The 17,790-nt window shown below is 47.6% G+C and overlaps 1 protein-coding gene across 12 annotated transcripts in view; it reads right to left on the minus strand.

The window, feature by feature from the left end:
- The window catches only part of WDR27 (WD repeat domain 27), a 167,243-nt gene that overhangs the window by 36,947 nt on the left and 112,506 nt on the right, over positions 1 to 17,790 (minus strand). Inside the window, exon 26 of one of the 12 annotated variants that reach the window (XM_074333872.1) lies at positions 6,713 to 6,770. The exons of the other annotated variants lie outside the window; for them this stretch is intronic. Coding sequence (XP_074189973.1) covers positions 6,753 to 6,770 — 18 coding nt within the window. The 3' untranslated portion in view covers positions 6,713 to 6,752. The remainder of the gene's footprint in view (positions 1 to 6,712; positions 6,771 to 17,790) is intronic. 12 annotated transcript variants of the gene reach the window in all.

Below are 17,790 nucleotides of genomic sequence, written 5' to 3' on the forward strand. Positions count from 1 at the left end.
TGAAAAGCAAAAACGGGTTTTGGAGCCAGAAAAACGAAAGCCATAGACTTAACTGTCACCAGGACACTGCTGTCATTACCTGGTTCTGCTCTGTGTTATACATTTTCCTCCTCCTTCTTTTTCTTTAGAAACCATGTGTTTCTAATTCTCTGGTCCACATGGCCAGAAAAACAAAACAGAACAAACAGCAACAAAAACCTGAGATCGCTTACGCCACCAGGTTTTGGCACCAGTCACTGCTCCTTCTCAGTTTCATTTTCAAAATGTGGCCCAAGTGGGGTCAAGTGCTCAGTCACCTGATGCTCCTGTGATAACCATGTGGGTGAGAGTTTCCCAGGAGTCAGTGAGACGAAGGACAAAGTATGAGGAATAGAAATGACTCCCTTCCTAAAAGGAAATTAGGATATCCCATCGGAGTGGATGTTTGATTTCAACTAAAGCAGGAATATTTAGTTTGCTGTTGCAGATTGCAAACTCCAGGGTAGTTATTATTGAAAAGACAAACAATGCTGAGGCTTTCACAGAACTCGTTAATGTATATAGTTGAGCTGGTAAGAAAACAGGACAAAAATGACAAAAAGGCTGCAAGCCAGAGAATATAAGTGTATGAGGTCACACCGTCTGCCTTGAGCAAATCACTGGTTTCTGGTTTGATTTGTTTGTCTTGTTTAGAAAGGTTGGAGAGGGGGCTACAAGGACACAGAAGATGAGGACTTGGGGTCTCATGAGGAAAGGAGTTGAGCCCGAGGAACCTGGACAAAGCCAGAAGATTCATGTGTTTGAAATTGAGGGAAGCATGGACCAGAAAGACCACCCAGGAACCGAGGGGAGAAAAGGCCATCCCAGCCTAAGGTAAGGAAACCCTCCAAAATCCCTTACAAGAGTCTGCACTGTAACTCATGTTGTGTGATACATAATACCAAGTCAAAGAATTAACAAAAACAAAAGATGGCAGTCTCCGCTGCTAATGTTCCCAGAGCACCTAGTAGAGAAAGACTATGACCACCCTGGGCCATCCCTTCAACTAAAGCCACACAGGACGCTTGGGACAAACCCTGCTGAAGGGTATCCTGGGGCATTTCCCAAAGAATTGTTGTTAGTGGACAGAAGAAACAGTACTACAAACTTTAGACAACAGAACCATCACATACAGTCTGCAAATCAGTATGCTGAAAATGACTAGAAACATAAGAGGTGCTCTAATAAAGAACTGGGAAATTAAAAAGAACCAAAGTGAAACTAGAGATAAGAGTAGAGTCATTAAATATAAACATTCAATTGACTGGTTAAGAGCTGATTAGAAATAGCTGAAGAGAGAGTTAGTGAACTAGAAAACAGACATGAAGAAATCATCCAGAACTCATAGAGCTGAAAGTATGGAAAATGTGAAAGAGAGTTTAGATGACAGACTAAGTCCAGTAATCATTTAATCGGAGTTCTAGAAGGAAACAACAGTGAGAATGGAAAATAGGGAGTATTTGAAGGGAAAAACACTAGAATTATGAGTATGCAGAATTAGGGGAAAATCAAATTGTCACTGAGGGAGCAAAATTAGTTCCAGGAAAGACATATAATAATAAACCTACACCTAAATTTATAGTCAGTTTCCAGAACAGCACACATAATAATCTTTCTCAATTGGTGGGCTTCATTCTGAATCTCTACCACAATGGAGTGGGTTCCAGTGCCCATCCCCACTCACAGAGATTTGGTTTCAGTTAGGGTGGAGTGAGGCATAAACGGTGACACTAAAACACCGGCCCAAGTAACTTTGAGGTGCAGCAAGAATCAAGGTCTACTTTTTTATACATGACTCAATTTTCAGTTTTAAATATTACTATCAATTATTGGCCATTAACTTTGTCATGGAGTCCTTCATTGAACATAAATCTTTAACTGTGATAAAAAACAAATTCATCAAATTTTTTGTCTAATGTTTTATACTTTTCAAGTTTTGTTTAAGAAATCTTTCCCAAGCATATGTCACAAAGCTATTCTCCTACAATTCAGTCTACTTACTTATAGTTTTACCTTTCACATTTACGTATTTAAATCATCAGAAATGTGCATGTTTAAATACAAACACAGGGTTTTGTGTGTGTTTTTTTCTCAATATAGAAAGCCATCTTTTCCTAAACATTGTAGCAAATAGCCCATCTTTTCCCTATTGCTTTGTGGTGCCATATTTAATATGTATTAAGTCCCCAAATATACATTGGTCATCTCTGAATTCTCTATTATGTTCCTCTAGCTTTATTTAAGTTCTTGAACCAATATCACATTGTGTTTGTTTCTGTGATTTTGAAGTACTTCTTAATATCTAATAGAGAAAACATGAAGTTAACTTAGTCTTTTACGAATCTTTTACTCCAATATGTTTTTTGGAATAAGTTTATTGAACCCTACTAGAATTTTGATTGAGATTGCAATAAATTTATAAATCAGTGAAGAATCAGCATCCTTGTAATATTAAGGTGTAACTGAAATTATGGGAGGACACGGAACACTAGTCAGATCCTCTTCTATGCAGCGCATTAGAGTTTTAAAGTTTTCTCCACAGCCATTTGTTTTTCTTAGTTACTTTCAAGTGTTATTTGCTACTATGTAGGAAAATTTATTTCAAGGTTAGGTAGTTATTATTGGTGTATTGATTATTGTAGCTAGATATTACATTCCAGTTAAATGAGTCAAATCATCTGCAAATTATGAAGGTTTTTGTCTCTTCTTTTCCCAGCCTTTCACTGTAATTTATTTTTCTTTCCTTTTTTTATTTTTATCAATTTGGATCTCCAGTATTATATTAGCGGGACTTGTAAGAGTAGGTCCCCTGGTCACATTGCTGATCTCAAAGTGAGTACACGTAACAATCCTCCATGAAGTATTATATTTGCGATGTATTTTGGCATATAATCTTTACCAGATAGGAGCTTCTTTCTATTCCTACTTTGCTAGATTTCCTTTTTAAAAACCCTAAACAGTAATGGACTTAAATGCTTTTTCTGCTTCTACTAACAATACACAAACTATTTTTTTTTTTATCAAAGTAGTAAATTAAGTTATTGGGTTTTTCTGATGGAGAACCAATTTGGCATTTGGGGATAATAACATGTATTTTTAACTGCACAGTTGAATTCACTTGGCTCGTGTTTCATCAGAATTCACACAGTTTCACACAAGTTCATGACTGAAGCTGCCCTACAATCACTCTTTTGAACTATCGTTAGCTGGCATTAAAATAAAAAATAAAAAAAACCCTACCCTCATTGTGAAACAAGCATAATGCTCACACGTGGCTGGTGGGAAGTCAAATTACATGATCATTTGGAAAACAGTTTCAGTTTCTTACAAAGTAAAACATACACTTCACATATGACCCAGAAATCCCACATGTAAGTACTGATACCAAAAAAAAAAAAAATGTTCTTACAAAGTGCTGCTCACGAATGCTTGTAGTAGCTTTGTTCATAATAGACAAAACATGGAGACAACCAAAATGTCCGAGACTGGTGGGTGTACACACAAAGGGTGATGTCCCTACAGGGGACAACCTTACAACACACGCAACAACGTGGAAAAGTCTCAAAAAGCATTATGATGAGTGAAAAAATCCATACATTAAACACATACTGTATTATTCAATTTATAAGACTTCTTGAAAAGACCTCAGAGGGACAGAAATGAAACTTCCAGTGGTTGGTGGGGGGCGAGGGAGCTGACTGTGAAGGGGCCCATGGGACCTCGGGAGAGGGACGGCGTCCATCTTGGCTGGGGTGGCAGCTGGGTGGGGGCCAGTGTCCGTCCTGCCTGCGGGGGATGTCGTATGACTGCATACGTGTGCAAACTCTCATTAAATGTTCACCACAGCGGAGGACTCTTCTGTATGTAAGTATCAATGAACCTTAGTTGTGAAAATAATAATTTCTACCACGTTGGACAAAGGTGGGCAGATACTAGGAGATGGCAAAAGATTATTCAAAACTAATCATGTCCAAAATGCCTACTGAAGAAAGAAGTGAGCCTTTGCATTCTAAGCCATTTAACTCCACTATTTAGCTGCAAGTATGATGTGTGTACATCAGGTTAAGTAAGGCGTCATTATACACAAATGCTCCATTTGAATAATTAAGAGCCTATGTCATAAACAAGATAATATAAAATTCTAGGTGTCTGAATGCGCAAAGCACGAAAAAACCTACTTTTCAATTTCACACGCCTTATATGCACACAACGGAGCAATTCTGAAAAAAATTAACAACCAGATGTGGAAAAAAAAATGGGTTTCCATCTCTAACAGTAATAAGCATCACAGGAAAAATGGGCCAAGTTCTGGGTCGTAAGTGCCAGGAACGCTCATACTTCCCATGCAGCTGACTTGTGACTCGAACTCTAACGACACCGGATGCTAAATTGCTAAATGTTTCTGTTCCTTACTCCCCCAGAGATCATCAAACATCACACTTGTCCTGATTTCCTCCATCAGGAGACAACTTTTAGACGCCCCTTCCTGTCAGTGTTTCCAGGAGCAGAGCCCGTTCCATTCCTCACCGGCAGTCGTCCTCCACGTCTTAGGGAAGCGACCGCTCTGCCCGCAGACTTTTACTGTCTAAACAGTTCTGAAGTCACCCGCTTTCTGAAAACTGGAGATTCTTCAGAACCTTCACAGTTTCCTCGCTCCGGATGCAAAACGCACGTGGCCGACCAGAGGCCGCGGAGGGTGGCGGTCCACACACAGCTTGGGCCGGAGTCACAGCTGTGTCATCGGTGAGGTCACACAACCTCCCCAGCCTCAGTGTTTCATCTATAAAGTGGGTACAGTCACATGACCGCTGCTGCCTTCTGTACCATAAAATGGGTGAATGCAATGGAGCCCTTAGAAGAGTAGCTGCAAGAGACCAGTCACCTGTGGTGCAAACATCGCCGCCCTCGTGACCACTAGCACACCTGTCTGCTTCGATGAGCAGGGGAGGCGACGCCAAGAGCCCCAGGCCGGTGTGTGGACTCTGTGCCGAGGGGCCAGCAAAGGCCCCCACGTCACAGACAAGTCCCCTTAGTAAGCGCCCTCATCCAACGACGTTTCTGAGTTTGGTGTGTTTGTAGACGGCACATAACCAGGAGGAGAACTCTCCAAGGCTCCCCCTTGTCGCCTTGTAAAACAAATTTCGAGGCAGGAGGGTAAAAGCCAGAAGACGACCACGGAGGCAGAAACGGCCGACGGCAGGTGAGTGGCCAGTGATGGGACCACAGGTAAGCTGCCCGGTCTGCCTGTGCTTCAGTGTCCCCACCGGTCAAACAGGGACACAGGCATGCTTCCGCGTGGATGCTGCGTTCGCGTATTTGGCACATGTATTAATATGCGTGTGAAGGACCGTGTGTAACACGCAGGACGCATCAACGATGGCCAGTCACCAGCGCTAGCTGTCGATGTCTGTCCTGAGTTCTCTCACACCCCGTCTCGCAGGAGCTGCCCCCACAGGTGACCTAGTTCTGAAGCTTAAGGAAAGCGGCCGGCACGACACTTGAGGCTCCTGAATATGAAACACTTGACGCCCATATTCCTTTTCTTTGAGCAAAGCCTTCACGAATTCTCAGCATCTGCTTCTGCTGACATGTGACCACTGACTCAGGCTGCACGACCTCAGAGGTCGAGCAGCCTTAGAAATCCAGCTGCGTTTTATGTCCCGATGCTGACACTGACGCACAGACATCAAGCTGGTTTGTGAAAAGTCACAGAGCTGGACAAGGACCTGGTGGCCCGGCCTCCAGGGGACACTGCTACGCCCTGCGTGGGCATCCGTGTTGCTTCCCTCTCGTCAACAGGCTGCGTGGTGTCCCCCCTGCTGTGGGAACCTTGGACGTCACCTCACATGGGGCGGCCTCGACAGAGGCAGGAAGTGCAGTTTTACAACAGGTTCATGTTTGGAAATGCCAGCTGCATGGGCCGTGGGGACAGGAAGGGACAACGCACCACCGTCCCCGTGTCAGCCCAGGCGGCCACCCGTTTGTTTGCAGCTTTCAGAAGAGAAAATGCCATGACGTACGGTATCCGGCCCCAGTATTCAGGCAGCCTGTCTGCAAAGGCATGTGAACATCTGAGCAGAGCAGCACGCGTCAGCTTCCACCAGTCACTCGGCTTCACAAAGGGCAGCCAGCTACTGACCAGGGTCCTCTCCCCATCAGTCAGCCCAGGGTTTCAGTTTCTGAAATCCGGGCAGATGGCTGCACTGTGCAGCCAAGGCTGAGTGCTCCAAAGATTTAAATTATTTTACAAATTGCAGCAAAATGTAAGAAGGTGGATATGTTAAAAAACATATTGGAAATAAAAAATGCACACTGAATAACAAAGGCAGAACACTGCCTGCCTACACAAGAAACATTTGAAGGAAGAATGAGTTCACTGGGATATAATATTAAGGAATCATCCAAACTTTAGAATTATTCAGATAATTCTGATAGAATTCAGAACTCAGTAATAAAGGCAATTTTGAAGAAACAACATTTGAGGAGGTAAAGGATGGAAAATTCCTTATCAGCAACATTAGATACCAGAAGGCAACAAAAGATAATAGTTTCAAACTGTTAATAATAATATATTACAATTAATATTAACATATGTTAATATGTCAGTTTAAAAATTTATACCAAGCAAAACTATCACTTAAGTGTGAAGGCAACATGAAGACATTTTCAAAGACCAAAAGGTAGTATTACTTACTTTCAAGACCTTACTGAAAAAAGACATGAAAAGATGTATTTCAGCAAGAGAGGAAAACCTAGAACAAATAAGATAGAAAAAATGACACAGAAATAGATCAAAATGCTAAAAAATAACAAAAGCTGGATGACAGTAACAGCAATGCCCATTGCACCGCACAAGCCTGGGAAGACCGGACTCTGGTCCAGGAGGAAACAGATCCAGAATAACTTCAGGTTTTCCATGAAAAGTTGCAGCTAAGTATGTAAGTTACATATTGAGGGTAGTAGCTAAAACAGAACTCCCATCTTTCACTTCAAGTAGTAACATGCATAGAACCAAGTGCACACGCACACACGCGTGTGAGCACACATGTACAAGTCAACGGAACCGCCAACACAGCCACCGATCGTATCGGTGGCTGTGTCCTGCCAGCTGTCTCCCGTGAGAGGACCCCCGACGCAGGGAAACGTCCCTGTTTCTGAGTGGAAATGGAGGTCACGTGCACAGCTCGCCCCTTTGTTGAATGAGGGCGGTACATGGGTGGGGACTCACAGTTAGGCAGGAGCCCGGCTAAGCCTCTCTGCCAGGGCACGTGGGCACCTTCCCCGGGAAGTGCTGAGTGGCATGCGTGAGAGCTCCGTTCTGGAGAGCGCCCTTCTCCTCAGGCACCGCTCCCAGCGTGGCCCTTTGCCGTCACCAGCACATACCGGGTCAGGAGAAGGAGGCCTGCTCACACAGGGCCAGACGAGTGTGTGTGACGTGGGGAACACATGTGGCACCTGGGCCTCAGTGGGAACTGGGCAGCGAGCCCAGCAGTCCCTGCGGTTCCGGGTGAGGGGTTGGGTCAAAGCTGCGCCCCGAGTGGCCTGTGCTGCATGGGTCGATGTGTCAGACACGTTAAGTCTCATCCACAAAGAACCCACAGATGCTGCCGGTTGTGGACATACCCACATGACTGCCCCGCCTAGGATGGCCCAGATATTTTCCTTCACCGCATTCTGAGAAGGCCCGTGACAGGAGGGCACTGGAGGGGCACCATGCGGGGCCCTCTCCTTGTTCCACCGACGATGTGGACACAGGTTCCAGGAGGCCCCGCGGCCACCTAGAGCCCGGAGACGCGAGGGTTTGGCTGCATCACAGGCAGCAGAGCGGCGGCCACCCCAGGGTCCCACCCACAGTGAGCCCCTGACCATGGAGGGTCCTGCCCCAGCCTGCACGCTGGACACACTCAGAACCTGTGCTCCGTCCCAGGGCTGGTCAGGAGGGTCAGTGATGCACGGGGACCTGTTCAGTGGCTCTGGGGCTGCTCCCAGCTCCTGGGTGCACCTGGATGTGTGCTCAGCAGCGGGCAGCTTCCCGCAGGGGCCCCTGCCTGCCTGGTGTGCTCAGGGCGGAATCCAAAGCCAAAAGTGAACACACCCAGGGGACAGCAGAGAGCAGCCTCTGCAGAGACTGGGGAAAGCAAGAGGGGTTGTGTTGTCGCTGTGATCCTGCGTGGCTGCTTGGAACACATGCCTCCTGGAACCGATGGTGTTTCCCAGGCTCAGCAAGACGGGGATGGACACTGCCCTGCTGTTCCCCCTGAACGGCCTGCGGCTGCCGGCTGTCAGCTATCACGTTAGCAGAGGCTTTGTGTGCACGTGTCCTTATCAGAGTCACTTGTGCTCGTGTGTCAGGGACAGAAATGTGTCCTGGGGCCATACCCGCTTTCCAGCTGGCCCATCTTTCACTCTGGCACTGTCTGGAAAAGCCCCTGCTGCTCTGGACTTAAGGGCATGAAACAGTGTGGACAGAGCAGAGGCTGTGAGCTGCGTGGGGAGGGGCCACATGGAGGCCAGAAGCCAGCATCCACGGCTGGTGCCCTGCATCCAGGGCTGCGGTCAAGGTAGGCGCTGTGCTCCAAAGTGGACACCTGGACAGGGCGGGGAGCGTCCCCATGGAGACATCGGTGTCACCATTAAGCTCCCACAGGCCCCCAGTGGGACGCAGGGAGGGCGCCACCAGAGCAGGGCATTCCCACGCAGCCCACCTGCGCTCACTCTGCCCTGCCTTCTGCGCCCCTGCAGCACTGGGCCTGGCTGTGTGGGGTTCGCCCTTTGCTAGACGTCCTCGTGAGCAAGAAGCACCACGTGGGCTGGGCCGGCAGGGGACAGAGAAGCCGCCACGGTCTCGTGCTCCTTGGCGAGCAGGTGTGTGGCATCAGATCAGTGACTGTGCTGTCACTCACACTACAGTGAAATCCCGCTTGGCCCCACTGTCCTGCGAGTCCGCTTCCCCTCCCGCCCTGCGCCCACCAGCAAGGCGGAGCGCCAGGCACTGCACGTCCGCGACAACACATGGCGTGTTTAACCCACGGAGCCTGGGCTGCTTTGGTCCTGCTACTTCGTCAGCACATGCTGACTGGCACCTGCTCCCGACACCGAACAGAGCGTCATCAGACCCCCTCCTGTGCCAGAACTGTGCCGACATGGGTAAAACACTTGTACCACAAATCCAGCCGCCAGGCAAAATACTGGGGAAAAGAGTTACTGCTTAAAGATACTTAGTAAAGATGAATTTCCCCGAGGCGAGGAAACGTGGTGAACTCTGACAAGCGGCGGCCACAACTCCTCCAGGAAGAGGCAGACAAGTGGGCTCATGGGCAGCTCTGCACCCAGAGGGCCCTTCCTGGCCGACCCCACTCCACGATTACTGGGGCTGCACGTGAGGAGGAGTCAGTATTATTACTGAGGTCATGTGCTGCCCTGCCCGCAGGAAACAGGCTGCAGCCGACACTGACGGCCGCACCTGCATGCTGGCCCAGGAGGGGATAAAGGGCTGTGCCTTCAGAGTGACACCTCCCATGGGCTCGATGTGGGGTCCAGTTCTTCCCGATGGCTCTACTTAACTAGGCAGAGCTCAACCCCATGGACAGGACCAAACCACAGCAATGCCAGGGCCAGTCGACTGGATGCTCACTCGCGTGTCACATGCCATTTATCCCTTTGGAAGTGTTGCCACCAAACTGAAGCTCAACACAGCATGCTGGAACACGGCAGCGCACAACACCCCCCGGGGAAGTGCACGCACTCTGCTCAGCTTCCTGCTGTCCCACCACAAAGCCCACAAGCTCAGCGGCTGAGGACACCACCGATTTATCACCTTGCAGTCGGTGATAAGTCCGACCTTATGTGTCACCTGCAGACTCCAAACTGCGTCTCACTGTGCTGAGACCCAGGTGTCACCAGGGCCTCCTCCCCACTCTGGGCTGACCTCAACCTTGGCCCATGGCCTCTTTCTCCGTCTGCACAGCCAGCGGCATCACATCTGTTTCCCTGACTGGTCTCCTACGTCTTGGGGACCCTTGCGAATGCACTGGGCCACCCAGACAACAGCTGTGTCCTCCAACAAGACATCCCCAGAGTGTCATCAACAGGCAACCACAAGTATTGGCGTTGGGTCCAAAGTACTGGGCTGTCCAGTGGGTCCAACTTTTCCAGCCATGAGATGAGTGCGTGAGTTCAAAGAGTGAGGAAGCGAGGCCCCCTGAGGTTGACCAATGAACGGGTGGGGACCCCACCCTCAGGGCTGCACGCACAGCAACCCCGAGGAAAGCTCTGCGGACTGTCGCCAGTCACCACAGTGTAACTTCACGGAAAGATACAAATCAGATCAAGCCCCTGTAACAACGGGACTGACACTGCAGGCGGTCGGACAATCCCTGTGGCTGTAACGACAGACGACCTACCCCTCGCCTCACATGGTGTGAACGTTTCTGGGAAGAAAGACAAGTGAAGGAGTTCAGGGAACAGGATTCTCTTTCCAGGCATCACAGCTCTGTTACACACTTCTTTCTGGGAAGGACGCTGAGAGGGTGGGGGATGCAGACCTAGATGCGTTAGCTACTTGTTTGGGGGACTCTTCGGAGCGTGTGGCTTGCTCACATTTTTCATCCCTGCTGTAATTTCCTGGGCCTGCCCAGTGTTCCCACAGCCACACAGGGTGGGAGCACCAACTCTCAATTACACGCTAGTCACTGACACATCCGTTTCCCGTTAGTTTAAACGTATAGCAATCCAGCTCACCACTTCTATACGATTTCAGCCAAAAGCCATAAAATTAAAAGACAGTCTTTTCTCAGTTACGTCCTGGCGTAGCACACTGAGCTCCGACGCCATGGAAAGCAAAGTCTGAAGAGAGACAAATTCTGCTTTAAAATGTTAATGAGAGGTTCAGCTTATGGTAGACACTGCCGGACTCCTGTGTGAGATTTCACTTAAAATGCATCAAACATTGGATGGATCGTTGAGTGGACAGAGCGGGAGACAGACAAGGAATTCTGGGATGTCAGGTGGTCGAGTATTAATGGCAGGGTCTCAGTCACGGGGATTCAGCTGTTGACGGCACAACTCTTTCGACTTTGCCATGTATTAGAATATCTCCTAACACTGTGGACGTGGCAGATGCTTTCAAGGCATTTATGAAAATCAATCCCTTTGGGCTATTTTTTCTTCTATCTTTCGTGTAAGTTGCCTCCGTCCTCATACGAGATCCTCGAGAAAGCCGTAGGATTTGCCTGTCATTCTACCTGTGGGTCAGTAGGTGGCCTGCAGGGCTCTGCTCCCTGTGACAACGACCACCCTGCAGCTAAGCAGGGCTTCCTTCAGCCAAGAACACAGATCGCCTGAGACTTTGTCAGCCTTCACACTGCTCATTAAGCTACTGCAGAGTTTTCTTGAGATCTGGAAAGTCCGACCTTATGTGTCACTTGCTAACTGCAAGGTCTGTTCGTGAGGTCTCTCTGGAGTGATTTCCCCGATCGGCTCACTGCCACCTGTACGAAGCCACTGGTCTCAGCCCACTGGGCAGTGACAGAAAGCTCGTGTACACAGATGGGCACACAGCACCATAGGTCACAGTAAAGTGTCCCCGTTTCTATACGTGGGGACACAGGACTCAGATGACCTGAGTGACGTATCCTAAGTTAGCCTGTGGAGAGCAGAGCTGGGAATGAAACCCAAGTGGACTGACAACAGCCGCCCACTCCAGAGGTCACCCGACCACTGCAGAAATGCAGGGTCCCTGACCCACCCCACACCTGTCGGGTCAGTCTTCAGACGTTCTGGGTGCCGGGAGAGCGCTGACAGACCCCACCCCGAGCCACTCCACCAGTGGCTCCCAGACGTGTGGTCAGTCACCTGGGTGACTGATCAAAACACAGACTGCCAGGCCCCACCCAGAGCTCTGGACTCAGGAGTGCTGGGTGCAGGGCTGGAGAGCCCGCATGCCTACCCAGCCCCAGGCGTGCACCGCTGCTGGCCCGGGACCCGCCCCCAGAGCCGTATGCATCAGAACGAGACGCTAGCTAAACCCCCAAGCTGCCAAAGTTTCCAGAAGCCAACTCCACATGTGCAGCGCACGTGTGCTGTTTCCCATCTTCCTGCTTCCGGTAGAGTGTGATGGCTCTGCTAATATGCAGTATTTCATCGGCACAAAAACTGAAATCTGCAACTTTATACGTTGTACTTGGAGGACATCCAAGCATCAGTACTTCCGTGTTTTCCATCTGGACCGTGTTCTCCCTTTGATGGGGGAAACTGTCACAGTCACAGCCATTTGAAATGTCCAGGGAGACAATAACCAGGTTACATGGAATAACCAGGATACATGTAACAGTCAGGATACGTGTAATAACCAGGACACGTGTAATAGTCAGGACACGTGTAATAGTCAGGACACGTGTAATAGTCAGAAAAGACTCTGCTTTTACAGAACAAACATTAGCTCCTGTAAATTCTAATCCATTCACATGCTCATCAAAAATAAAAAACCCGGGGTCTTATTGGAACCTATCTCAACAGAGCAACTTTTGCCAATGTCTGGATTTATAATGTCTAAATCCTGTCTCCCCTGTAATCACTGTCCAAAGTCCAAAGAAACCAAAACATGAGAGAAAGTCTGATCAAATGAGGACAGAAACGTAGGGATTCCAGCACTGAAGAAAACAAGGAGAGAACGACAAATCTACAGAAGCATGTCAGTAGGGTAAAAATATAGCTATTAGAGGTGGAAAATGGGTAAAATAGGTAAAAATGCAGTTACTACAGGTTAGCTGGACAATCGTCACCGTCACAAAGTGTGTGCCTCTCAGCACCCCGTGGCATTAACAGATTGTACTGACGTCCGCCTGGACCCGGGTGGGTTCTCTACTACGTGGGCAACTCAGACGGAACCAGACAACACCCATGAGGTGCTGGGCCATTTCTGTTTGTTCACCTGTCTTGGTCAGAAGTGCACTCACTAACTGGGTTTACAGGAAACGTGCATCATTTTCACGGAGGCACATACCGTACTCTGTAGCACAGAAACTGCTGTTTGTTGCATCTATACAAGGATTAGAGTTGAATTCAAACAACACTGTTGACATGCTAATGCTATAAAATAACATCTGGTAGAGTACTACTTTAAATCACTTAGGATTTTTAAAATTAAAATATTGAGTTCAGAAAATACGATTCTTTCCATTTCAGATATGATTTTCCAAATTCTACTCTGCATCTCTGACTTGTGTCCTTAACAGACTTGGTGGAATAAGATGAGCACAGTGCAGACGCGACACCGACGTGTGGCTTCCAGAAGCAGCCTCTTTCCCCCGCCTTCTGTCCTTTTGGACCTGACCCACTAGAAGGAGACGGGGGCAGACGCAGGGGCAGAGGGTGTGCAGGTCAGGCTCAGGTGGAGGAAGGCGTGCCAACGCTTAGTGGGCTCACAGCAGCTCTGGGCGGGCGGCGAGCAAGGCCCTCCCCAAGGTCGTCCGGGCCAGCTGCCCGCACGTCCACCTCAGTAGAGCAAGGCCATGGGCGTGTGGATGACAAGCGGGTGACAGGTGGGCTCCTAGACCCTGCACCTAGGACAGGAATTGCACCCGGGACGGGAATTGCACCCGGGACGGGAATTGCACCCGGGACGGGAATGCCACCCTTCTCATTTGCTGACCGCTCAGCCCAGCCAACACGTCCACGACATTGCTCCGGGAGCTGGTCCACCACGACCATGAACTGCTCACTGCCACTCTGCACGGCCAGGGAGCTGCGAGCGGCTTTCACGTTTCTCAGTGGTTGAAAAAACAGTCAACATGGTCTGAAGTTCAAATCCAATGTTTGTAAATGAAGTCATAGGTCCCTCATGACCCTGTCCATGGTCAGGGTCCTGTCCACCTGCTTACCGGCCGGGGCTGCCTGCTGCCACAAGGCACAGCGGGGTGGCTGTGGCACGGCCCTGCGGTGGCTCCGCCCAGCTCCACACCTGTGCTAGCTGTGCTCAGAGGTGCGTGTCTATGGGCAGCGTGTGCGAGCCCTGTGCACTGCTGTCCATGACACCTACTCCCACGGCCTTCTCACCGTGTCAGAACACGAGGGGAGGAAAGGAGTGGGCCCCACACGCCCAGCCCTGGGGAGCGCTGGTGCATGGGTGACTCTACAGCGTCACAACATCACGTTTCTCATGCTGTGACAGAAGAGCCGTGCTCAAAGGAACACGAGGATGGCACAGCCATCCACACACCAGCCCAAGCACTCAGCTCAACGCCCGGGTCAGAAATGTAACCAAATCTAAAACAGGGTATCTCAACAGAGCAGAATTTCTTCAAAACATGAAAAATTGGGCTGCAATCGAAGTAATTTTATGAGTGGCATGTCTATTAGCCCTACAAGGAAAACCGTTAACAAATGGTGGGTGGCCTGATTAAGTCACAGCTGGCTCCTGAGAAAACAAGCTCGTCTGGACTAAAATCCTGACAAATACCGTGGGGGCAGGTGGGGCCATCGGGGAACATCCACAGCTCACGGAGAACAAGGCCGCGGTGGACAGTATGTCAGAAAGAGAAGCTGCATGTCTGGGCCTCCAGCACATGGCAGCAGGGACATGTGGCAGCCACTGCTGAGCTCCAGGTGGAGACCAAAGCAGGTCCAGATGAGAATGCCTTCCGCCATTTTTATCAAATACTGAATGACTACAGAACTAGGCTGACACAGAGTCTTAATGAATTCAGCCTAAAATCCCAAGGCAAAACCACACTTAATGCAAAACCCTCACTGCAGGGAAGTCACTTTGGAGACAACTCACGTTTGGATCACAAGCACTTCAGCAGCTCAGCCCCGTCCCCAGCCATCCAGGTCCAACAGGAAGCAAGGTCTCCCTCCCCACAGGGCATGGATGCAGACAGGGGGGCCCCCATGCTCCACCTGCAGTCGCAGACCTCCACGCCAGGGCAAAGCAAAGCCCCACATTTCAGATCTATTCACTGCATTTTAGGAGCTGCCACCTAACCATCAGCTGAAAGTGATTAACCTGCAGTGCAATGAAATCCTGACAAATATCGAGGGAAATCCCGTAGAATTCTATTAAGTGCCGGCCACGCAACTGACAGGCTCGATGGAAATGAAATGTGTGTGCATGGCTCTCAGCATTTGGTGGGACTTCTCTGTGTGAAAAGACACTTTCAAAGATGAAATGCGAAGAACTTCATCACAGACCAGCATTAACAGATGAACATTTGCAATCAATTTTGATGACAGAAAATACTAACTCTGAGCTCCAACTAAACCAAACGTCCCCCTTTCCCCAAAAGATCATGTCACTCTTCTCATCCATATTCCCCCCAAAAAGCACTAGATTTTTATTATTATATTTTGAAAGTCGCCAATGAAAAGAGTGTATACATTCGTTTCCTTTCTTATTATATAAGTATATAATATCCTCAATTTTTCCTCTTGGCCCACAAAGCCTGAAATATTTACTATCTGGCCTTTTAGCAAAGAAAGTGCTCTCGATACCACTTTAGTCCCCAAGTGATCCTCATCATTGCTAGCTATTGCCTGCACTGTCTGTCATCATCTCACATGGTTTTAAGTTACCATTCACAGAAAAACGTGTGAATGGATGGATGGATGAACAGATGCATTCCTATTCTGTAACGTAAACACACCACAATCCACAGTCATCTTTCACTGCTTTTCTGAGAGAAGGGGAGTCATTATAAAACACTACAACTGGGAAAAGCAGGGGTCTCAGTCAAGACTTTCATCAACAAAGGCCACTACACTGTTGTCTGTGGGGGCAGTTTACATTGTTTCTCTTCATAAAAAGGATTTCTATCTGAATAATATCAAAAATCGCTTTGCCTAGTTTACACAAAATATTATAAATTATTTCCTTCTAAACAGAAGAGAGATGCAGAACTGACACAATATATATTTTTAAATTTCCCTTTGAATAGCTTGAGTTTGCCAAATTAGGGTGTCTTTGTATCTAGTGTGAAATTTTTATACCTAGAGGTCTTGAAAATGTAACTATTGTTAATTTGCTCCCAAAAACTGAGTCTTTTAAATTTTTTTAGTAATCTGATACTTTGATTTTTTAAAACAAAATGATATTTCAATTTTAAAAGAAAATTCCTAAATAAATTTAACTGCTGTAATTTTCCGAAAGAGTTTTTCACCTTAGGACCATCATCAGCTCAGCTGGTGTCTGTCATCCCAACTCGTCTCACTCAGTCAACCAGCAAGGGACCCAGGGGACCCACTCTTCTTACACTAAGCTGACAGCACAAAGGAAACCTTATAGAGTCTCTACCTGTCAGTCAAGGTCCCAACAGTGAGTTTTGAGACAACATTCAGCAAGTGATTTCTGTCCTTGTACATTATTGTTAAATTAACAAAGCAAGTCATTCTGATGCTTTTGTCTTTAAAAATTATGAAATTACCCAACACTGCATCTTTACTCCTCCTGGCTCGTTTCCCCTGAGGGAACAAAAATACCATACATCAAGTTTTAGTCCTTAGCAGTTCACACCCAATTTTAACTCTGGTTTAAAAAAGCAAGCCACCCAAACAAACAACAACAATGAAAAACTACCGGGACACTTTCTTTATAAAGAAATCAGTCTTCCTGAAACCTCCACGGGGGTCACACAGACACAGGGGGTCCCAGGACCAGTCTCACCTGAGGCTTCCTGTCCCCCAACAATTAATGTGGGAAGGGCAGAAAGTCAGAAGGTCAAGATTTCAAAGCCTACTCATAATTTGATATCCCAGATGACAAAAAAATTACATTCTAGAATCTCACAACTCAAAAAAATAGAAGTATAATCATACAACCAAAAATGAATTTCAAATTGTTATTCCATTTTGCCACTTTATTCTAGAGAAGATAAAATTAGTAAACCAAAGAAATGTGTAATAACAGCTAGTAAGAGACCGTCACGTGGTAGTACACTGTCTCTCCAGCCTACACACAGCCAGAGTCTAACTGTGTGATTGGAAGCAAGTTTAAAAGGCTGCAAACACGGACATTTCAACACTGGAATGCGACAGAACCATCTGTCTATTTTTTTGGCTCTTTAAAGCTAATGGCTTGAATCACCTCTGCTTTTATCTCAATAGAAGGTCATGTTCAGTGGTTTGAAAAAGAACCTGGAAAAATATTGCCTTGCTTGTAGGCCTGATATAGTTTCTTCATCTGAAAACAAAATCAAGGAAGAGACAGAAAAGCGACAATGTAGAAAACTAAGAAAGAGTGATGCCAAAATATGGATGAAATCACCAACAATTCTAAAGGAAATGGAACTAGATTTAAAAAACGTACCTTCAGGAAATAACAAATACATGAAAAATACAAAAAGGTGCCCTGAGCATTTTCTGTGGCATTACAAACTACCCCAAAACTTAGTAGTTTACAATAATTTTCTTGAATTTACAATTTGTGGGTCAGAAACCAGGCAAGTCCAGCTGGGTGACTCTTCTGCTCCCGGCTGCAGTGACGGAAGTCAAGTACTGGCTCAGCTGGGCCTGGTGACGGGGACACCTGCCTGGCCTCTCTGGCCTGGTGGCCTCGGCATGGCGGGACTCAGTGTCCACAAGCGAACATTCTAGCAGACAAAAAAGAAGCTTCTGTGGCTAAACCATACGGTGTCCTTTCTGTCATACTTAATTAGTCCAAACGGCCACAAGAACACACCAAGAGGAGGGGACACAGACACTCACCGCCTGATGAAAACAGCATCAAAAAATTGGTAGCCGTGTTTCAAGATTCTAGTTTCAGAACCCAATGTCTGTCCC

The sequence above is a fragment of the Rhinolophus sinicus genome, linkage group LG05, assembly GCF_036562045.2.
Source record: "Rhinolophus sinicus isolate RSC01 linkage group LG05, ASM3656204v1, whole genome shotgun sequence".
Lineage (NCBI taxonomy): Eukaryota > Metazoa > Chordata > Mammalia > Chiroptera > Rhinolophidae > Rhinolophus > Rhinolophus sinicus.